At 42.6% G+C, this 23,222-nt stretch overlaps 1 protein-coding gene across 6 annotated transcripts in view; it reads right to left on the minus strand.

Annotated features, from left to right (window-relative positions):
- Nucleotides 1-1,417: 1,417 nt before the first annotated feature.
- Nucleotides 1,418-23,222, minus strand: part of tbl1xr1a (TBL1X/Y related 1a) — a 52,144-nt gene continuing 30,339 nt past the window's right edge. For 3 of the 6 annotated variants that reach the window (XM_083558550.1, XM_083558552.1, XM_083558553.1), the window contains exons 3-17: nucleotides 17,203-17,268; nucleotides 8,347-8,449; nucleotides 7,916-8,061; nucleotides 7,159-7,378; nucleotides 6,929-7,061; nucleotides 6,629-6,770; nucleotides 6,437-6,500; nucleotides 6,194-6,291; nucleotides 6,030-6,090; nucleotides 4,881-5,002; nucleotides 4,673-4,747; nucleotides 3,919-4,046; nucleotides 3,321-3,486; nucleotides 2,948-3,049; nucleotides 1,418-1,815 (exon numbers count right to left, since the gene is read on the minus strand). In XM_083558550.1, coding sequence (XP_083414676.1) covers nucleotides 1,789-1,815; nucleotides 2,948-3,049; nucleotides 3,321-3,486; nucleotides 3,919-4,046; nucleotides 4,673-4,747; nucleotides 4,881-5,002; nucleotides 6,030-6,090; nucleotides 6,194-6,291; nucleotides 6,437-6,500; nucleotides 6,629-6,770; nucleotides 6,929-7,061; nucleotides 7,159-7,378; nucleotides 7,916-8,061; nucleotides 8,347-8,404 — 1,542 coding nt within the window. In that variant the 5' untranslated portion in view covers nucleotides 8,405-8,449; nucleotides 17,203-17,268 and the 3' untranslated portion in view covers nucleotides 1,418-1,788. The remainder of the gene's footprint in view (nucleotides 1,816-2,947; nucleotides 3,050-3,320; nucleotides 3,487-3,918; nucleotides 4,047-4,672; nucleotides 4,748-4,880; nucleotides 5,003-6,029; nucleotides 6,091-6,193; nucleotides 6,292-6,436; nucleotides 6,501-6,628; nucleotides 6,771-6,928; nucleotides 7,062-7,158; nucleotides 7,379-7,915; nucleotides 8,062-8,346; nucleotides 8,450-17,202; nucleotides 17,269-23,222) is intronic. The other 3 variants (XM_083558551.1, XM_083558555.1, XM_083558554.1) reach the window with 1 other exon arrangement.

Genomic DNA, 23,222 nt, shown 5'->3' on the forward strand with positions numbered 1-23,222 from the left:
CCGCCATAATTTGTCTCACATGTTCAATTATTTCACATCAGGAGCAGTTGCTCTACTGAATAGGATTAACTTGGCAGGTGAGATGTCCAACCCAGTGCTCAGACTTGCCTTAAGCTTCATGTGTTCCTTTGAAAGTAGACATTTATGTAACCATTATTTATGTTGCTCTAGTCTAGTCTAATATATGTACTGTATTCGTAAAATAATACCTCTGTGGCGGCTCTACAAACCTCTACCTGACTTCAGAGTCTCAGCAGCGTATCTTGAGACCGGACTCCTTTCAGATGGACTTTAAATACAATTCATTATGGATGCATCGCTGCAGAATAAGCCTCCAGATAGGAGACACTGAAAGCCCCCCCGCCCCCGACAGGAAGGCGTAATAAGCGATTAATATTGATTGCTGTGCTCAATTGTTACAAATAGGAGACGGAATAGCGGAGTGAGCTGGTGAACCATTCGGTCAGTTGAAATAAACAGTGTAAGCATTGTGTGTGAAGTGAATATTATATGCAGAGAGGACAAGGGAGGCTTGTATTTGCAGGCGGACTGACAGATGGACAACGCGGTGTAAACAGGTGTCGGATTCGGTGTCAAAAAGAAGCTTATATGGTGCATGGGTTTTGCACTAATTGGTTAGAAGCCCTAAATCGGAGCGGATTTACTGGGGGTCAATTTCATTTTGATAGAAAAAAACGATTTTGATAAATCAGTGAGCAGATCATTTGTGAAACTTAAAGCAAGTCTTTTCTTTTTTGTCTAGAAATTCCATAATAAACCTAGGGTTGTCCAGTGTTAGCAATTATACTGTATAGACCTCTTTCTTTATAAGCAACAGTTTTTTTTTTGTTTTGTTTTTTTAACCCATATTAAAATGCCTGTTCTTAATGCAGTACAGGAAAAGAAAACTCTAAAGGAGTAGCTACAGCAGTCTACAGTTAACATTTTGTTGCTCCGTCAATACTGGACAAACTAAGAATAATGCACTCTGAATGTGCGCCTTTATTATTTCTGCATATTAGCAGAACAAACGTCTCCTTCGAATAAACGACCGGAACTTAAACGACGGTTCGCGGATTTGAACAATTAAACCGAAGCGTGAAAACGACTGAAACGGACGAATTAATTGAAGTTCAATGGTTTCAAGTCCCCACACTGTTCTTTTTTTTTTTTTTTTGAATCACAAAATGTAAAGTACCAAAAAGACTTCAAATAACTGTACTCTGCATAAAAAAAAGAGAGAAAGATGAGTCCGTATTTCATGCAGCTGTGACCTTAATAATGCAAGTGTTGAAAAATAGACAAGTAAGAAAGGGGAAGGGGAAAAAAAAAAAAAAAAAAAAACAAGTGTTAAGAGAAAGCAAAGAGAAAAAAAAAAACAGATGTGTGCACACTGAAATGGAACTAACAACAAAGATTAAAATCTTTTCGCTTGTTTATTTTGATGAGATTGGTTTGAAGAACAAATAGTAAAATATCTTCCAAATTTTGGTAAATATACCAGTCCTTTTTTTTTTTTTTTTTTTTTTTTCCTTTTTGTTTTCTTTTGTGTTGTTTCCCCACTGATGTTCCTTACAAAAGTCCCTTTCATGTCTCTGGTTGGAATCACTTCCACTCTACTTCGTCTGCTGCGTCAGGATGCTCGTGGTTTTTCTTTGTGTTTTTTTTTCTCCTGTCTGTAGTGGCTGGCCATGGTACAATAGGGATTGTAGCAGTACATGGGGCAGGGGACAGTCATTTTGGCTATGTACACATTCATAGTCGGTCCATGGCTTCCAACAAGCAGCGTTATTTCCTCAGATCTAATACGCAAACCTAAGGAGAGAGAGAGAAAAAAAAAAAGACACTTGAAATGTCGCACATTTATTCGTATGTCTACATATTCTATGCTTGAGAAGCAGAGGCCTGCATTCTCCTGGGGGTTCTGTTGATCGCTGGAGGAACCACTTTATCGCGTTATTATAAGAGGCTGTGTGTTTTTTTTTTTGTTGTTTTTTTTTAGTGTGATAAATACATACAGAAACAAATCTACAAATGTTAAAAAAACAGCATGACTGCTATTTAATAAGAAACAAATCTCTCGCGCATTCGAGTTCTACAGACTGAGCGTCAGGTGAAAGTTCATCTAAATAAAGCTGCTGTTAAATAACTGCTACCAGAAAGCAAAAAACAATGAAATTAAAACATGAATACAGAAATTCATACGCAAACAAATAGAAATTGCAATGATTGCTTATATATTGGCCCAATAGGGGCAGGAATTATGATGCCCCGTTTTCGCTTTATTGCCATTTTCATGTGGAGGAGGAAAAGCAGAGCAGGAAGTCACTTTGGAATTGTTTAAAGAAACTCTGTGGCCACCGAGTTCTTATTTTTACAGCAATATGTTTCTGTGTGTTCCGCTTCAATTATATGATGTATAGCAAAGATTAGCAGAGGGGAAAAGGGGATTATGGAATGGACAATCGCAGTATGTAAAAAAAAATTGCCAAAATTACTGGGTCGCCAGACCTTTCCTGCTACATATGGATGTTTTCTAATCTGTTTGTGTGTGTGTGTGTTTGGGGGACACACCTGCTGAAAGACACTTCTGTGCATGTGTATGTTTAGGGGACATACCTGCTGAAAGACACTTGAACAAAACTGCACCTGAAACTCAAAAGGAGCTTCTCCACTAAATCCTGGAAGAGTTTGGTTTTCTATATTAAAAAGAAATATTGGATTTGCTGCTTTCGAATTGGAATGCGTGTAACCAATTATTCTATCTACACCCGACGGCTCATAGGACCTGCTGCCAAGGTCAACCGCATTCTTACTAATAAAACCCGCTCGGTTCTCTCCTCCTCCACACGTAAGTGGACACTTGAGCGGCCCATAAGGGGACGTCGACACGGGGGGGTTGATGGGTGCGTGATATAAAAAAAATCATAAAAAAGCAGGTACTTACAGAGCCATCCGATGCACTTGCGCCCACTTTGTCACCAGCTGCGTTCCAACACACTTCGAAAATGCCTCCTGTTCCCCTGTAGCTATGAACTAAAGCACCAGTCTGTGGAAACACATTGAAAAGCAACCTTAAATAATCAACATGCCAATTACTTAATGCTATAAAACTGACTGCTCTTTTTCTAGAGACTCTAGAAGTGTATTTACTCTCTTCATGCATGAAGTACTCTAGATTAGAAACTGGGGGTGAAGCGTCTGACACTCGGACTACTATCAGTTTCCATTTTGATAACGTGCCTTATTGGCGGACATGTTAAAATAACCCCCGGGAAAGCACCATAATCACCATCTTGTACGGTTAAGCGAGAGCTCACCTGTGTGTTCCAGATGTGTACACACTTGTCGAAAGAGCCGCTGGCCAAATGGCGGCCGTCAGGGCTGAAGGCGACGCTGTACACCGGTTCCTGGTGTTTGGTTAACGTGTGGATGCAGATGCCTCGATCTACATCCCATAGCCGGACAGTGGAGTCAAAGGATGCACTGGAGCGATAAGAGAAATTTTTTTTAAAACAAGCAAACTCCACCATTACTCACTGTAATACGTACACTATATAGACAAACGTTTGTGGACACCTGACCGTAAGATTCGCACGTGCTTTTTGAACATACCATCCCACATTTAGTTCCCGTAAACTCCGGCTTTTCTGAAAGGATGTTAAACTAGATTTTGGAGTGCGCTTGTGGAGATTTGTGGACGGGTTTTGGGTCCCCAAGTTCAAGTGAAGGGAAAATGTAATGCTATCGCATCCAAAGCCAATGAGTTACACTGCGTTCATAACCACATATAGCTGGAAATACCAGGTGTCCAAACACTTTTGTCCATATAGTGTACCATGTATAACAATTAACAACGCAAAGTGTAAAAAAAATTTTATAAAAAAAGAAAAAACAAACAAAAAAAAAAGGTTTTACCTGGCGAGCATGAGATTGGCGTTGGGATTGTTGGTGCCAGGGCCAGTTGGGCTCCATTTTATAGTGTAGATTTCTTTGCTGTGAGCTTGCAAGTCATGAACACACGTATCCTGCTTCATACTCCAGATCTAGAACAATACAAACACTACAGTTTTAGACACCTGAAAACGGGGGAGAGATATCTGATGTGCTGCCTCTGTGTGTGTTTGGCTGTTAACGAAACTGAAATGCAGTTTGACACATTCTTTCGCACGAATTAAAAAGCCTGAAAATAGCAGCACTCTTATCCAGTGCATGAACAAACGTTTGCACAATAAGTACAAACTGGAGAGATGCAACTACTTTGAATAAAAAAGAGAAAAAAAACGCTGTGTGTTTCTTGGCAGCATGATCTGATTGCGTTCGAGTGCCAATCAGGGCTGCGGTTATCGATTATTTTAGTAATCGAGACTTCTAACGATTGTTCCATCGATCAGTCGAGTAATAGGATAAGAAGTACTTTTTCTGTATTAAAGAGCAATGCTAAATATTCGAGAAAGTAAGACGGGTCTTTTAAAACTAACAAATAGTAAGTTTTATCTTTTTTTTCGAAAATGCGAATTAATTGGCCTGGATGAATTTTTGTAATCGAATTACTCGAGTCACTCGAGGAATCTTTGCAGCCCTAATGGATAAAGTCCATGAGCTGATACCCGTGTTAGTGAGGGTGTGCAGTCTTAGGAGCGTTGTGTTGAGTTGTAACTCTTGGCCTTACCTTCAGCGTCATGTCGTCAGAACACGATGCCAGCAGGTTGCCAGTTGGATCCCATTTGATTGCATTGACTTCGTTCTAAAAGACACAGCGAGAGAGAGAGAGAGAGAGAGAGAGAGAGAGAGAGAGAGAGAGAGAGAACGCATGAGTGAGGACAAGCACATGTCAGTTTTTGGAAGAGAGAAAGAAGCAACATGTGGACTGAGCTTACTGTGTGTCCTTGGAATGTCTTTATGGGTCTGTCCTGGCCCAGTTTACACACGTGAATGCACATGTCTGTGCTACACGAGGCGAACGTGTTGTTGCTCTGCCAGTCCACATCCAGAGCAGGTGCTGAGAGATAGAGAAACAGGACATAGAGAGGAATTTGTGCTTACATGCCTCTATTTGCCCCGGGCTGTGTTCGCTCGAGCACCACTTTCTTTCTCGCGAAGCTGCTATATTAGTGACACCTCTTGTCCTGCATCTTCATTTGAAATAGCGCTGCTCTAATTTAAAGAAGCAGACTACAGCAGAGAGATTTGTACAATAAATACCAACACTCAGCAACTGCACCTGCCGCAAATGTAATTTTATTCTGCTTTACCTCCTCCAAATGTAATTTAGCATGTTTGTGACTCAACGCAAGGAATAAATCACAGTTTTCTGAAACGGAACAATAAATCTCTGATGTTCGCAATAAAACGCTGGGTCTCTTCGCAATCTGGCAATTTACAGGATTTTGAATTTCGCATTAAAAGCACGCACACACACACACACGTGTTTTGAACCTCGTTTGAGATGCGTCCGTTTCTAGGCAGAAACCAGCACATATGTACACTGCATGGACAAAAGTATCGGGACACTCGACATATTCGTGGCACATGGCCCCAAAGATGGAGTAAAGCGACATTTTCCCTTCACCTGAACTAGGAGCCCCCCGAAACAACGCTCTAGTGCACAATGCCGGATTCATGAAGCTCCACGGGTCTCTGACCTCATCCCTGATTAACGCTTTTTAGATTTAAGTGGAATCCTGCATCCCAGGCCTCCTCCAATACACAAATACCCGACTTTACTAGCAACCTTGTAGCTGAACGAGCACAAATCTCCCAAATCTAGTGGAACTTCATCTAAGAAGAGTGGAGGTTTTTAGAACAGAAAACGTGGACTAAACGTGGAATGGAATGTCCAAAGCCGTATGGTCAGGTGTCCACAAACCTTTGATCATATAGTGTACATGTTACTTACTTATGTATATATTTTTTTAAAAATACGCTTTAACAAACTCTGTTCAGCTCAACAGAAAACAAAAGAGGTCACCGTGTGTGTCTGACTTTGTATCACTGTGCAAACATGAGCAAAGTGTACACAAGAGTACCTGAATGGAAGGGAAACTGCTGCTTGGCTTCTCCTGTATGAGCATCCCAAATGATTGTTGTCTAAAACAGACAGAAATCTGTCGATCAGCACTTTGATCTAATAAAACCAATACTCTTACAAAAGAAGAAAAAAGAAAAATAATAATAAAACCATGCTTCATACCTTATCTACACCAGCACTGAGGATAAAATTTCCTTTCTTGTTCCATTTCAACGCGAATATAGGGCCTTTATGCTGACCAAGGGTGCTGGCAAGATTACCTAGTTAAAAATAAATCAATCAATCAATCACAAATGAATAATTAAAAGCACGTTATATGACCATCACAACAAAAGGCACAAAAGTGAGTTCTTGCATAATGTTGAAGGAAAAAGAAGGGAAAAAATAAAGAAAAAGAAGACTCACCATCTTTTGTCCATATTCTGGCAAAGCCATCATAAGAGCCTGTGGCTAATAATGTCCCTTCGCTCTGTGAAAAGGGAATAACAGATAAATTAAGCTGCCATCAGCGTCAGAAAAAAAAAAAAAAGAAAAAAAGAAAGGTGGAAAAGCGGTAAGAGCGCCGCCTCTGAAAAAAAGAAAAAAAAAAACACTCACATTCCAGTCTAATGATGTAACGTCTTTGTTGCTGGGCACGTCTTGGCCTCCCTCTCGTATACAGTGCCTGAGCACGAGCTGTGTGGAGCTGCTGGTGCTGTTCTCACTTAGGTTCCATATGCGTGCCGTCGAGTCCCCAGATCTACAAGTGTCAATAGTGAGCAAAAAACAGAAAAAAAGTAAAAACCCACTAACGAAGAAGCTCTGTGTAACAATGATATTTGTAACTATAGAATATACACATGGAAGAAGGACAGTCAGCTAGCGGTGAAGAAAGCAGGCAGGAGACGAGCGACTGACCCAGACGCGAGCAGGTCACTGACAGGGTTCCAGGCGCAGATGAACACCTCTGACTCGTGTCCTCTCAGCACCATGGCTTTATTCTGCGGAATCTCCACATCACCATCAACCTCCATCATGTCTGCGTGGTTATCTACAGAGAAACAGACACGCAGAGAGCGTTCACACTACTGAAAACTACCCGAGCGGATCGGAAAAGCGTATGTTATAGAGTTCAGATCGAGGCTCACTGGGTAAGGCGTGTGCGCCGTTCTCCTCTCCGTTGGCGGTGTTCTCTCCGTTTTTGGCGTTGCCCTGCATGTTGGCGCTGGAGGCTGGCGGCGCGGCGGCAGCTTGCTGCTGCGCCAGTTTGTCTCGGTAGGCTTGCTGGCGTGTTTGCACCACGTCCGGCATCACAGCGTCGATCAGCGACAAGGATTCGATCGGCCGGCCGTCAAACAGGGTGCCGTCCTGAACACACAGGCACAATAATATTCTCACACGGAAGGCAAAGGACGAATCATAATGATTATAATAATGCTAGTCAGCCGAAAGACAACAGACTCATCCGCGTTTCAGTGTCAATATTGGTGCGAGGTAAATCGAAATTGCAATAAAAACGCAGACAAAGCTTCCTCTCTCGAACTCGCACTGTTAAAACTATAAACGCGTCACGAGTCGCTTTGTATGGGAAACCTTTGCATTGCCTGGGGTGAAAAGGTCCACCGCATGGTAATGTTGCAGGAAACAGTTCAAAGTATTTTTTATAACAATAATAATACAAAAATTTAATTAAAAAAAACAGATTGTAACACAGACTGCACTATAGTCAGACTACTTTTATCTTCATTTAAACAAAGAAAGAAAAAAAGAGTGAATGTAGTTTTTACACCTTTGCTCATTCAAGTTTGTAGGGATTTTTGGTAGATTTTGATTTTAACATTCTCCAATTTTTTTTTAAAGGTTTACGTTCGTGCTGAAACGAGAAGAGGCAGAGCACCATCTTACCTCATTGATACTGACTTCTGCCTCCACATACTGCAGGCCCTTCTGGATGATGGAGATGAGGGCAGCAGGGGGCACTAGGGCTCCGTTGATGTTGGACTGGCTGATGTGGCTCTCTATACCAAACGTAAAGGCTGAATGGGAAAACCCTGCCAGCGGGGGGGAAGGGAGAGAAAACACACACACACACACACACACACACACACACACACACACACACACACACACACATCAGTGTGCAGCTCTCATGAGGATCACCTTGCTCTCACTCCGGTCCCTCTGGTGTGATTTCTGTTTACATCAGGCTCTGCTAATGTTGGTAGAGTAGAAATTTAAATATACATGTAAAGAATAAAATAAGCTCGCTAGTCTAATTGCAGAACGTATGTTTGGTCTGTTTATAGAAAAGAGTTTTGCATGTGCAGTACATGTACCTGACTCCTGTAGGTATCTGTACACCAGGAAGTTGACCTCATCACTGCTTATGCTCATCTTTACACCTGCTTACACCATGAGGTCAGCACACAGGATACAGGCCTGGAAGTGAGAGAGAGAGAGAGAGAGAGAGAGAGAGAGTAAGAGAGAGGGAGAAAGAGAAAAACAAACATGACACCAAGTCATTACAACCAGTCGATAACAAGTCAATAACACTGGTAGTAATGGGTAAAGTAAAAGCTGCAGATGAGGGCCTTCAGCAATATCTGAGCGTTTAAAAGCCTTCATGCTGTTAAACTGAGTTAACCAATCTCTCTGCTGAGAGGGGCATACAGAGTGCGTACACCTCTGCCACTGTTTAGTGCAGTTTGTTCTCTCCTGCACGTCTGAATAACAAGCTGCACTACCACAATACACCATTAAAGTGTGGGGGCGCTGTGGGATCAAAATCACACCTTGGGGGGAAACAAATAAAAAATAAAAAAAACACTATAGCTAAACCGAGTGCATTTATGTTTTTTTTTGTTTGTTTTTTGTTTTTTAATTCTTTTATTTTTTTTGTGACTTAAAAATGTTTTGGTCCGGCGAATTTGTCGGTAACGTCTGCTTTACGCTCGCACGTGGGTTGCCAGTGTGCTAATTAATAAACTCTCTCTCTCTCTCTCACACACACACACACACACACACACACACACACACACACACACACACACACTCGAAAGACTCGATGCAGAAATTCAGGCCATCTGCAGAAAAGTCATTTTCCTTAAGAACAAGTACAGAGATCCAGTGTGCGCACATGAATATAATGCAAATGCAACCTTTAGTAGCATTGTGGGGGAAAATCCCATTGTGGTTACAAGCTTTACTATGCAGCCTTATCTATTCAACTATCTCAGAAAGAATCCACAAGGCAGACGTCTTTAAAAGAAAAAGGGAAAAAAACGATATTAACACATACTGTCATTATGTCTACTTGGGCTACAAAGAGCAAGCATCCTGCAACCACAAATCGGTACGCCTCGAATGACTCACCGACTTGTCAGGAGACGCGAGCGTGAAACGTCAGCTGCCGGATTCTCGTTTGAGCTGGGGTTAAATTCTTAACCAGCTCGGAAATTTGAAAACAACTACACAAATCTCAGAGATGTGGACAGGGACGGATGAGAATGTAAGACAGCTTGCTGCGTCCACATCTGCGTTTATTTGAACAACTGGTGGCGGATAATAATTACAACTAGAAGTAGTCATTTGAGCTGGGGCCGGACTCGATTTTGGCTTAAAATGATAGTTTTAAGAACAATATACACTGTACGGACAAAAGAACTGGGACAAACTGTTACTGGGACAATTGTATTGGCTATTAGATGCGTTAGCATTAAATGCCCCCCTTCGCTTCCTAACTAGGAGACCCAAACCTGTTCCAGCATGACAATGCCCCCTGTACCAATGCCGGCTCCATGAAGATATGGTTTACACGAGATGAAGTGGAAGATCTTAAGTGGATTTCTATAGATGAGTGACCTTAACTCTACTCAACACCTTCGGGATGAACCCGAGCGCTGACAGAGTCACTTTGTAACCTTCTGAGATAAAGCTGTGATGTAAAGGTTTAGGAAGGAGAGCGGTTTTTTATTTATTTGTTTATTTTCTCATTTGAAGAAGTGAACCGACATCAGATGCAGAACTCGGGTTTGAAGACGCTTTGTCAGGGCTTTTGTGGAAATTCCATGGTAATATAATTTTGTATCTCTAACCCCCCTCCCCCACCCAACTCTAAAAAATTCCCCAAACGTTCAATCAGAATAATGTGGAAAAAAAAAAAATCATAATAAATGCATCGGGGTCTTGAAAATAAGGGTTACAATAATTGTGGGTTTTTTTTTTATTACACGTTCCTGTGAATGAGCACTTTTTACAGAAACGAGCGCAAAAGACGCGCAGTAATACAAGCCTGCGATTCCAATCAGTCAGCACTGCCGTCTGAGCTGCTGCCAGCGCGTTACTGTGGCGGCCTGTAATGGCCACCTTCTTCTGGTTTGTGAATGGCAGCTCGTTGTGCACTGCCATATGCAAAATCCCGAACAAACGGAAACGTTGCCGTTTCACGAACGCAGAAACGTATATTCGCGTCCGATTGAATAACCGGTTTGTGGCGACGTTTCTGTTCGTCTTGTGGGCAAAAGTCGGTGTTGATCATCGCGTTGTGTGTGTAACGCAGCAAAAATTGGCAAGTTTCGAGTGAGATGGCGCATGCGGCCATGACTCAGAACTCATTCATTCATAAAAAAAGAAATAATAATAATAGCTTGTGTCATTTTACAATTTGCTTTCTGTGAACTCGGTGCGCTTCAGGTATGTGCGTGAAATCGCGTGGTCGCCGTGAATAAACTCTGTTGGCACTTTATACGAAAAGGCTACAGAAACGGCCCTGCGCTTCACTCGATCTGTACGGAGGCGAGTATCAAGGTTGTGCATTTCCAAATTGCATTAAATACTCTAGGCAAAGGTTTGTAAGCAAACGAAAGTTGTTGTTTGTAGGCAAACACTTGAATGTGCTTTTCTAACGTCCCTTTCCACTTTGGAGATTTGTGCTCATTCAGCCACAAGGGTTTTAAGGGTCATCTACTGGGATGGGGGATGCATTCCAATTTCTCCGGTGTTTAATACGAGTTAATACAAACGTATATAAATCATATTATCATTGTGCACTGCCATGTTCCTTAGAACTCCTAGTTGGGTCTCCCAGTTCAACTACAGGGAAAATCTAAAGCATCCCAAAGACTTCATAAACATCCGTTTGGGGAAGAACCACAGAGAGCCAGGAAAAGTGTCCCGATACCTTCGTCCGTATATTATAATACGGTATTTTAAGTCTGATTAGTCCTGATAATCGGCTTCACAAACAAATAAAAAATCAGCCACAAATGTCGTCCATTACATCGGTTTCACTAAAGCGCTTTTCTTTATGGATTTGAATGAATCTGGTTTGTACACCGAGGCTCCAAATTCAGACCCAATACCAGATTTTAGACTCGAGATTCAACTTCAGCGTAAAAAAAAAGAAAAAAGAAAAAAAAAAACAGTAGTTGTATCAATTTCTTAATTGCATTTGTGGTGTGCAAAAATCAATAAATAAATAAATAAATAAAAACAACTATTGAACAAAGCCGCTTTCAAAACAGATACGATATAAACATTTTTAATGAGACTAATGTAGAGGATTTGGACATGCTTAAATAATGTGCTTGAGGCTCGCTGTGGCTCGTTTACAGGTAAAAGAATCTTTGCTCTGCGGGAACATTTCTTTGATCGTGACCATTTTCGGGTGTGGAGGTTTTGTTCTATTTCAAGAGCGAGCGCAGCTGTGGTGATGAAACACCTCTCTGATTATTCTCTCGCTTTCCCTTCTTGCAGCAGACAACTTATCAATTCGAGATGTTTGCGAGAAAAAGAAAAAAAAAAAACGCTAACACGCACTTAAAAATCATTTTCGTTGATCTTTACGAAAGAAAAAAAAAAAGACTAATTAACCCCGACTAAAAGATATGCTGCCTCCTAGAGGTGCTGGACCGATCAGACAGCGGGCGTTACGATCACAACCAATGAAATGGCGGCGGAGGCGAAACCGATTGGTGGCCCTAAATATATTTGTTTCATCTGTAGCCAAATTCAATCTCGGCAACGGTACGGAGAGCTCGTCTATATTATTGAGCTGTTGGATCAACGGCGGCGAGAAGTCTCTTTTTCAGTAAATCCCGTTTCTGCAGGAGTCTCTCGAGCAGAACAGGGAAATCCACACTCTCTGGTGAAAGATGTTGGGTGGGGAAATTTTCACACACGAACCAGGCCACGAAATTTGTTTAGCCGAAACGCAGTCCGTTAAAGCCGATTTTCAGCTTTTAAGCGCCGAGCGTGTGGCAAAACCGAATATTAACGAAATATAAATAGACATACTATCGAATCAAATTGGAAACTAATGCCAAGCATGTGATTAAACTGTCATTTAATCACTGGCAGAGCTCCGAGAGCAAGTCCACGATACCCTTCATAGTCTTGACAGATTGACATTAGATTAGTTAGGCTTGAACTGAAAGCTTGAGAGTTGATAAAAGGTGCAGTGCTCTCGACACAAGTTCTCATTAGTTGCAGCTAAAAGCCTCAGCAAATCGGTGGAACCTGAGGAACGGGACTAATCGTCGTCACAGAAAGCAACGCTGGCGCTTTAAAAATGTGGTGCCGAGCAAACAAAACGGAGATTAACCTTTACCCAGTTCTCAAGGGCGGTCACGCCTCTGTATCCAAAGCGGGTTTGCGTCAGCCTTTACACACAGCCTTTCACACACTTGTTGTGGGGAGAGTGAACTCTGCATCTCGTTAGCATTAGTATAAAAATAAAAAAAACAAACAACAACGACTGCACCGAACGGCGCTTAACTGACCTGCAGCGGGTGCACTTAATTACTGTTTCTTTTTTCCGCCGAGCGCTTTCGGCAACGTGTTCCACATCCCCCTCGTGGCGTCTGACAATTACGACGTGTTCGAAAAGGAAAAGGCGGCCTTGATCAGTCTACTGGGAGAACGATCAGCGGTGTTGATTACATGCCATGTGCTACCACATGCTGTCGTGACGGATTAAGTAAGATGTCGCTGCAAACTGCTTGTGATGCGCCACGGTCTACGAGGAAAGAAAAGGGAAAAGAAAACCTACAGCCGCCGAGATAAACGCGTCACCTCGGCTGACCCGCTCTGGACTCCGTCTCCATCGGTGCCAATTAGACCGTGGAAGGAATATTACACAGCAGGGCAGAAATGGATTTCTCCATCTGAGGCCAGGTTATGCCTCAAATGCCCTAGTGGCCTCGTCAAGGTCAACGTTTGATTATTGGGGGGGGGGGGGGGGGGTGTTAAAACTCTGAGTAAAAAAACAGTGTGTGTTTTCTACTTTGCACTGGGGGATTTGGACCACTGTTTGTATTCTGCGTCTGCTCACTTTAAAAACGTAGAAATATTCCCGAATGTCGCTCTTTGAAGCTTTCGTCTCAAGCTTGAGGGGTGTGCAACTTGTTTTCTTTAGGCAGCCGCTTGGCACGAAAAGCCACTGCATCCAAGTTAAATAAGGACGAGCGCTTTGATTCGCCTGAAGGCAAAGTACACTGCCGCATTAGAGGTAGTCTTATTAAAGCCGAGACCTACACTTATACCACAACTGCATCTTGTGCAGCTCTAAAACATACTGACTCTCTGCAATGTGGGATGCAAACCGAAAGAATAATAATAATAATAATAATAAATGAATAAAACTTTGGCGAAAGGGAAGCGGAAGTTCGCTAGTTCGCCTCGGAAGGCCGCAAGTTCAAATCCTGACAACACAAAGCTGCGAGCGCTGGGCCCTTGAGCATAGCCTTCAACCCTCAATTGTTCAGCTGTATGAATGAGATAATCAAGATGAGGAAGTCTGCAAAACACCAGAAATGTAAATGTAGAGCAACGGTGCAAAGATAACCACTTGTGTGGCTGAAACGTTGCGACGTTGGGAGGGAGAAATAGGTTGAAAGAGCAGATGAAACACAAACACAGTCGTCCCATAAGCATTTAGGCGGCGACGCGATTGTTGCAGTTTTGCAGATGATATTCTGGAGACCTTGACGTCCTGGAAGACCGCAAAAAAGACACCTGAAGTGGATGATCACAATTGTTTCCTCGGTGAAGAAAACCCTTGACCCTTAACATCCGAGTCAAACCCACTCTCAGGGACGTAAAGGCCTCGCTGTCAAAGTCAACAATAAAAGAGACGCCTTTGTGAATGTGAATACAGGGGGGGGCCACCTCGAGACATACGCCACTGGCAACACTGAAGTAAAGACCTGCGGCCCTGCGGGACTCGACGCAAACGAGTGGCGAAGCAAGACGAGATTTAATGGGTGGATGCGGGCGCGAGCGTAATGAAGTTTCTGGACAGGTGAAACCAAAATATATTTTTAATGTTGAAATTCCAAACATTTTTCCAGCCGTACAGGTCTATATGTTGCCTTGGAAAGCTCTGCAGTGTCCTAAAAAGAAGTCCTTACCTGATTGGACTGGGGCTGTTAGAAAAGCAAGAGAAGAAAAACATGTAGCCAATGCGGGGGGAAAAAAATCCAAGTACCTTTCACATAATCGGGAGAAATCAGTGGTCCACCCGGAATTTCCGAAGTTTCGCGAATTTTCGAGGCAGTCCCTATGGTACCTTAGTGAATTCATCTAAACGTTGTCTTTTTAATACAATAATGTGTTGTGTTTTTTCTTTTATTGTATCAAATTTGTTAGGGAGAACAGTTGATGTTATTCCTAACGTTCCTGAACGTTTCGGTCCCGCGGCAGATTCCGGTGAATTTTATGATCCAAAAAAAGTTGCGGTATTTCTAGTCAAAACCTATACATGCTAAAAGCTATATAGATATTTTTTTATTTTTTTTTTGGACTTCTGCCTGAGTAGAAGCCATTTTCAGTTTGGGGAACACGTGTTATCTGCTGAACACAGGTGGAAGAAAGATCAGGGAAAAGACCTTCTCTAGATGCTTGACATGGCTGAATTCCTCGAAGACAAAACAGGAAAACCGGATAGTGCCCTTTTTCGGGTGCGAGCGCTCCCAGCATTCGTTAAGAGAAATTTATGTATGCGGCACTGCACTTTCTTGCGATAAACAAGCCAACTTGCAACAGAGGGGAAATAAAAGCACTGGAAGTGATGCAAGAAAAGGTTTCATGTTGGGAAGCTCTGCTGCTCGGTTAATAACTAGTCGTCTACAAAATGCAGAAAAATTACGCCTGGATTTCTTCTGAAAGCAAACAAAAATGATAATAATAAATAACAAAAATAATAATAATAACCTGCTCTGCTCCTCATCACAGATACTGCCTTTAAAAAAAAAAAAAGGTCTCATCCGATTATCAAGGCTGTGGGGGGAGGGGGGTAAATATTTACCGCTGTGATATCATGGAAACCTTTCTCCTTTCTTTTTTTTTATTATACAAAAATCAATCTCCTGCTCAGCTTTTCCATTCACCATCAAGGACACAGGAGGGTCTTTTAACTCAAATTCTACCTTGGGTGCAGTGAGGGTTGCCTGCGTCTCAGAGTACAACATGAATTCCCAAACTGGGAAGGAACCAGAGGACGAGGATTTGAAGGGGGAAAAAAATCGCTGTAAAGTTGGTTTGCATCTTTTTTTGAAGTCATGTGAACCATACGGCAGAGCACTAAAAGAACACAAAGAAACGCCTGGCTATTAAACAGCGTCTGAAACGGTTGAACGGTTCACAGATGAACCTGAGGCTCTTCACACTGCCCAAGCAAGAGTCAAGTGAGCCAATCCCCTGTCCCCCCCCCTACACACACACACACACACACACACACACACACACACACGTGTACGCAGAGTGGACAGACGGGAGGCAAATAAAAATGGATTGTTCCCTCCTTTCGCTGCTGTACTATGGGAGTAATCAATGATAAATTAGGTTCAATCTCCAGCAGTCAGCTCTTATCGTTTCTTATCTGCGGACGAGCCGAGTGAACTCGGTCTGTTTCCAGGAAATCCCCTTAACCTTTTCACGCTAAACAGAGAGGGACCGAATTCGAATTTGGCCGTCTCCCGAGTCGGGGTGCACTCGTGCCCTCTTCAGCCGATATCCAAATCCAAACTGACCGGACAACCGGCTCTCAATGGCGGTTATGGTTTTCGAAGAATTTATCGTCGAATGAGAAGTGACCTCGTTTTCCTGCCTGCCAAAAAACACCCTCATGGATCCCCAGACGGGATTTGTGCAGTTCTACTCGATCTTCCAGCTGAACAGCAGAACGTTACACGATCCCTGCGAAGGTTTTTCTCGCCCCGGAAAAAAAAAAAGATATCTCGATAAATAAAGGAAAGAAATCCCACTACAACACACTGTAACTACTGCGACTTAATATGGGAAGACGAGACACCTGAAACATGCTGTGCTCTGTGGGGCATGTATATTTGATGAGTGGTTTATGTATCTGTTCGAAGAAAAACAACTGGAATGCTTTAGAGGGGACAAATCAAACCTGTGGGAACTAATGAGATCAACTAATGCAGAATGAGATCAAGGGGGTGGTGGTTTTGAGGGATTGTCTGGTAATGTCATGGAGCTGTGCAGCAGTCAATCATTTGGAATTCACATGCTGGCTGGGGCCCATGTGATGAGGAAAGACCCTTGGCAACCCGTCCGCCCCCGTTTTCCTCTGCAGATGTTGTCGCCTGCCAACCACTACCATCTATCCAGCTCTCTGCCGTCGTAGAGCATGTCAGAGTCCGAATCTCTGATGTTTTCCATGCGTATAGTGGCAGGGTCCGGGGCGATGTAGCGTCTTGGCGACTGCTGCCTCGCAACGTAGCGGAAAGTAATTAAACGCCGGGCAGAAAAGGACGCGGTTGTGTGGACGAGCATCTATTGGGTTGCAAAAAAAAAAAAACACACGTCTGTGCAGCCTTTGTTTTATACTAAATATTTTCCGCAAATCCTCAACTTCTGATTTTGCCAAACCGAATAGGGCAATAGTAAGGAAACACAAATATCTTTTAATACTCAGTGTACTGCCCTAAAAAATTTTGAATTAAATTCCAGATTTATTTTCCACACTTTTCCATAAAGTCTAGGAAACCCTGTGGGTTCAGGGTGTGTGTGGTTGTTTTTTTTTTAAATTGATTCCACATTTTTTATTTGTTGTTTATTGACAAGCTGTGACTGAGTATTATTAAATACGGTTCAACCTAAATGCCAGAACCCCGTGCCAGGGGATCTACGATTTCTTTTCCTGAAATGAAATAGACTCTCTGCGTGCTTACCACAGTATCGAGTCTTTTTCCGCAAAGCAAACGTTTTAGAAGGGTCCTGTCGGAGTGTCTCAGCACCTGCAATAACAAAAAGAAAAAAGGAAAAAAAAAAAGAGCAAGAGAGAAAATTACCATCTGGGCCGTTACAGATCAACTCGTTCACTAAAAATATAGAGACAAAAACGTCTTTTAGAATGAGAAACAGAGACTCGAGGAAAACCGCTGACCCGACCCAGAGACGTACGAATGTGGAGTGCGCTGCAGACGTCTGGCGTGCGAACGTGTGCAAGTCGTGGCTAAATATACGACTGTACATGCTGCATGTAGTCCGCTATCAAGAGAGTCTTAATGTTCACCTAAACTTTTGCGATGTGGTCTAACGGAGAACGGGTCTGAGGTAAATACGGCTGCTGATGATCCGTTTCCATCTCATAACCGTGCACCAATGAACAGCCGAAACAATCGCGGGGATTAAAGCTGCGGCAACACGAGGAGGGGCGCAGATCCGAAAGAAAAGTCTGTTTACATCACCTCGTTATTAGAACACACTCCGGATTCAAGATGCATGTAAACGCATTAATTGTCTGCATTTATATTTGTAGACTCTTCAAACAATAACCTACAGTGTAGCTGCTATTATCTGCCACATTATTATCACCACAGTATCCGTGTAAAGCTGCTTTGAGACAATGTTCATTATTAAAAGCGCTATACAAATAAAAATAAATTTAATTGCTATGATTTGGGGTTATTCTCACACACACACACACACACACACACACACACACACACACAAATATATATTCATACACCATACACCTGGCCAGAAGATACGTAAGAACATCCCACTCCACGTTTAGTCCCCATTTGCTGTTATAAGAACCGCCACTCTTCTAGGAAGATGCTCTACTAGATTTTGGAGTGCACTTGTGGAGAGTTTGTGCTCATTCGGGTACAATGGTGTTAGTAAAGTCAGGCACTGGTGTAGGGTGAGGAGACGCCCTGGGCTGCAGTCAGCGTTCCAATTCGTCTCAAAGGTGTTCAGTAGGGTTGAGGTCCGAGCTCTAGAGCAGGAGAGCGAGCACTATACAAGTGTGTAGCTCCAGCGTTGTGGTAACTATTAAGAGGAGAACGACAGTGTTGGAAAACTATATAAAGTTTTATAATTGGGGTTTGAAAAGAAAAAAAATACAGTAGATACAGACCGAGTGTCCACATAAGTGACATTATTGTTTTCCAAGAAGAGCTTCATGTTCAAAGAAAATATATGGTTATTATAATTATTGGTTTTTCCTAACCCCAAATAACTGGAAGAAATCTAAAATGCAAGCCAAACCAAAGCTCAGGTCTTAGGAGGTTAAGAAGAAGAAAAAAAGAAACACAGCCTACATGGTTTTCCATATTATATATATATATGGTAATATATGAATATCAGCGCTGAATGAGCATCACACACCGGTGCCTTCCGTTTGTTTTACATAAATTTGGGCATTATCTGATGTTCCGCCTCGTACAGTAAAACCAGGTAGACAAGCGACGGGTCCGCTTCTGATCGACATGTACAGAAAAGCAGAAATGAGGCGTTCATGTCGGACGCTTCCTCCCTGGCATTTTGGCGCAAAGCGTTGACGATACGTCGGTAACAAATTATCCAACATTAGACAATCGCAGAGTAACACAGATCGTTGAAATCTTGCAAGGTCTGGGGATTAAATGACTTGTGGAGATTATGAAAAAAAAAAAAAAAAAACGCGCGTTTCAGGACGATTCGAAAAAAAATAATAATAATACGCTTCATTTGCACAAAAATCCTTTCTCTGTTTGAGAGCGGTGGGCGGGGCCAAGTGACCCTAACCAAAAAAATATACCTCATTTCAGAAATCAGAAATCGGTGCGACTTTAAGTGAAGATCTGTATGTATAAATAGAGGATGCTATAAATAGAAATTTATAGAGAGTTTGACCAACAACAGTGGGGCTTAAATAAGCGACGTTTAATTCACTGACGGATTCACACGCGGCGCATGGATAACGTAAGAATATTTCAGTCAATGTAGTAGTAAAATATATAGCAGTTAAACGGTGTTATGCAGCCGGTTACATTCAGACACTTCGCCTATCGCAAAAACCCACTTTGCTGTACGAGGTGTAGAGCCATCAAACTCCACAGTACGGAGTTAGGGGGCGAACGGTGCACTTATTTGTACCAAAACTTGTCATTACGGGGCTTTCGTGCGGGACCGCGGGTTTGTTTAGTCTCCGCCTCTCACTGTGAGGGCATTTCTATTGTTATTGATCAACTTGGAAACATACGCAACACAGCCGGGAGTTATAAAAAAGAAACTAGAGTTAGCGCAGAGTCACCGTACCGGAAATAAGATCTGTAGCGTTAGCCGCTAACCAGGAAGTGGATTCTTTAGCGTTTTATGTCCGGCTTCCCAGAATTTCTCTTGAGAGAGAAAAACCTGACAGTTCTGCATATTGCGGGAGTGAATGAATGAAGGATGGAAGGAATGAAGTAAACTATTTAATTGGATTTTTCCCTATTTGTCAATTTTTATTTATTAATTGATTACTCAATTTGATTGGTATAATAAAAACGTGGGTTGCGTTCTTTCGATTTCTTCACTTTGGTTTTTTGTAAAATATGATACAATATTTTAGATATTATTTGACCAAGCATTAAAAAGGAGTTTTTTTTAGCCTAATAAACAGCCCACTATATCCAGGGCACACAACACACACACACACACACACACACACACACACACACACACACACACACCCCCACACACACCCCCACACACACCCCCACACACACCCCCACTGACTCAGGATACACATTGGAAAATGAATGGTGTGGTTTCCTCAGGAGAGAAACACCTGAAGTGAAAAGGCTGAGCGAGGGAGCGAGTGAACGACCGCAGCTTTTGGACTCAATAGTCTCTTGTCTCGGGTAGAGGCGCCTGTAGAGAGATATGTTGGGATAAAAGCCACTTCCTTCATATGTGCAGCTCCCAAAGAGTCTCTCTGCCTCTCTGAGGCTTCTTTGTGAAGCTGCACCTGCTGAATATACGACATGCTCTGGCTCCCCTCGGCTTTCTCACTAGCGCACAGTTGTGATGATTAAAAACGGCAAAGGCGACACCAGAACTCATTGCTTTCGAAGGTTCCGCTGCTTGTGGAGATACCCGGCACGTTAAAGAAGCCCCACCCCCTTTTTTTCATCCGTCAGATGTTTTAGTGCAGAGGGTTTTCTCACTCGTTCGTACGAAGCCGTGAAAGGCGATCGTAAATATTTGAACTCGTCGAGGTTTTGCGATCGCCTCTGCCCCATCAAGCGGTGCCTGCCCGCACAGCTGTGGTCTACAGCAACTCTGCAGCAGGACAATCGAGATCTTCATGGAACAGGCTTTGTGCACAGGGGCAGTGTCATGGCGGAACAGGTTACGGGTCTCCTAGTTCCGGCGAAAACAACGACTTTGTGCTTGGGGAGGAAGCGTAGTGCTGGAAAACTCCCAAATTAGTTTCTCCATGTAGTGTGCATGAGAGGGGGGGCGGGGGATGGGGGGGGGGGTGATCAAATAAAACAAAAACAAACAAAAATAAACCCCCGCAGCAGGACAGCTGGGCTAATATTTTTACACGCATGGGTTGTGCGTTGTTGAAATGGAAGATGAAGAATGATGTGACTTGAGACGCACCTTTCGGTGTGAAATGCTGGTATTTCTAGCCAGCAGCATTTCCAGTCAAGGAGGAGCTGAACCGTTGATATTAATGGGCTGAGAAATGAAACGCGCTCGAGCTGACCTCGACTGAAACTGTGGATGTACAAAAGTGAACACTGAGACGTATACGCTTTAACGCGATCCTACACCGCCATGACACCCGGGGACGTTTACTCTGATTTGATTGGATTATACATCGTGTCTGCCGACAACTGCGCCTCGCACACAGGAGCTGAGCAATTTAACCTGAGACAACACAAGACTACCCAACGATGGCACTGCTTTAGCGCTGAATGAGACGGCTATGAGGCGGCTGATGTGCGAGCCTGGACAGAGTTTGTGCGGACATTTGGAGTGAAATCTTGAGAAAGTCCCGCCCTCTTTTTATCCATCTCTCATGCTTTTGGTCCAAACAAGTGGAGAAGGTTTCTCACTCATTCGTACAAAGCAGTAAAAAATTACCGGAAATAATAGATCAAGTTGAGGTTTTCTCATTTGCCTCTGCCAGCGAGCAGTGCCTGACCACACCGCTCTTATTACAATGTCCTCCTAAACGTTCTTTAAATATGGTTCGTATTAGAACAAAACTTCTAATAGCCTAATAGTTTTTGTTTTTTTTGTATACAATGACACCAAGTCTTCTGACTCTTGACTCGTGTCGATTCCTCCCTTTCGGTCAAAAATTTGAGCTGTTACCTCGACGGCCAATAGGTGGCAACGTTAAGCATAACATTTCCTGCACTCAAACTTTAGCTTTGTAATTTAGCAAGCAGGTCATCCCAATACCGAACACAAACTTTATATAGAAATGGGTTTCCCCATTTTAAAACCAGGGCTGAAACCGTTCCTCGAGTAACCCGAGCAATTCAAAAATGCATCGAGGCAAATTAGTTGATTCGTCCAGTCCATTTAACTACACACCGAGCACTGCGTTTCCCCACGGACCATTATTACTGTCGCACCACCCGCTAAAAACTCTGGAGTGCTCTGTACAGGTGAGCACAATAGAAGCCCGTTTCCACCACATACAAAAATAAATAAATAAATAAAATACAATTTCTCACAATTTCCGACAACTTTTTGCTGTTCCGACTTCTCGCGATTTCCGACTTGATTTCTCGCCTTTCCCGACTTCTCGCCATTTCCGTCTTGATTTCTCGCCGTTCCGACTTCTCACCATTTCCGACTTCTCGCAATTTCCGGCTTTATACAAATGTATTGCAACTCGCAGATATAAAATAGGCTCAGATTTGCTACCCACATGCAGATCACCAGGTCGCTGTCATCACTCCCATTCAAAAAAAATTATTATACCTTGGGGGGGGGGGGGGGGGAGACGTCTAATTTTTTTACTATCCATTTTTCCTGTTTTCTTTCTTTTGTTTTTCTTTTTGTAAAAAAAACCCTAGTGAGTTAGCACTAGCTGGAGAAACTGTTTGTGCTAAGAGCCCAGACATGGATTCCACTTCCTGACAGGTGCGTCACGGTGAACTCTGACCACCAAGAGCTTCTGGAAGGGTAATAAAGATAAGAACTTGCTCACATGGGGACTAGAAACCTCCCATATATCGTTACAATCCTGCACTAATTGCCTACATTTTCCGTCACTAATGTTACCATAACGCAACTGGCTGGAAATAAAAGGTTTCGGATGATAGGTGGTGCATTAAAACATCCCCATTAACAACTTGGTTGTTTAGCGACAAAGATTCCGACAATCTTTCAGTGTTGTTTTTAGTGGCTGGTCTCAAAAGCCATGCGGAACGTTTACTACCGAGATGACCGAAAAGTTATTCCGAAACGGATACAAACATTTCTTCCCCCTGAAGTACTGTAAGGTTAAACAAAGAAATAACCGTCTGAAAGTGCTTTCCGGCATGTTGTTCTCAGGAATCTTATCCTTCGGAATAAACCAGCAGTCAATGTTCGTGACTCGTTACTGCCTTCTTTTTAGGCCTGTTATATATTCGCTATAAGCTTCCCATTAAAAAACGCTGATCCAAACATCGATGCTTGAGGCTTAGACCATTAGAATGACATTTAGTTTGTCATGATTACTTATGCCCCTTTTTTACTGAATCTATTTACAATCATTAACACCTGCATTGAAGGACCCGTCGCAGAACTCATTTAAAATGTATATTTTTTTAAATGTGAGGTTTTTTTATTATATATTTGTATTTTGATGTAATATGGCAATCAAATGCATTAAATATGGTTTAGTTTAGAAAACCACAAGGGGGTGTTATTACAGTACGGTACTGATGTAGGGTGAGGAGGTCTGGGGTGCAGTCGGCGTTCAAAG

Source organism: Silurus aristotelis (genome assembly GCF_946808225.1).
Source record: "Silurus aristotelis genome assembly, chromosome: 13".
In the NCBI taxonomy this organism is placed as follows: domain Eukaryota; kingdom Metazoa; phylum Chordata; class Actinopteri; order Siluriformes; family Siluridae; genus Silurus; species Silurus aristotelis.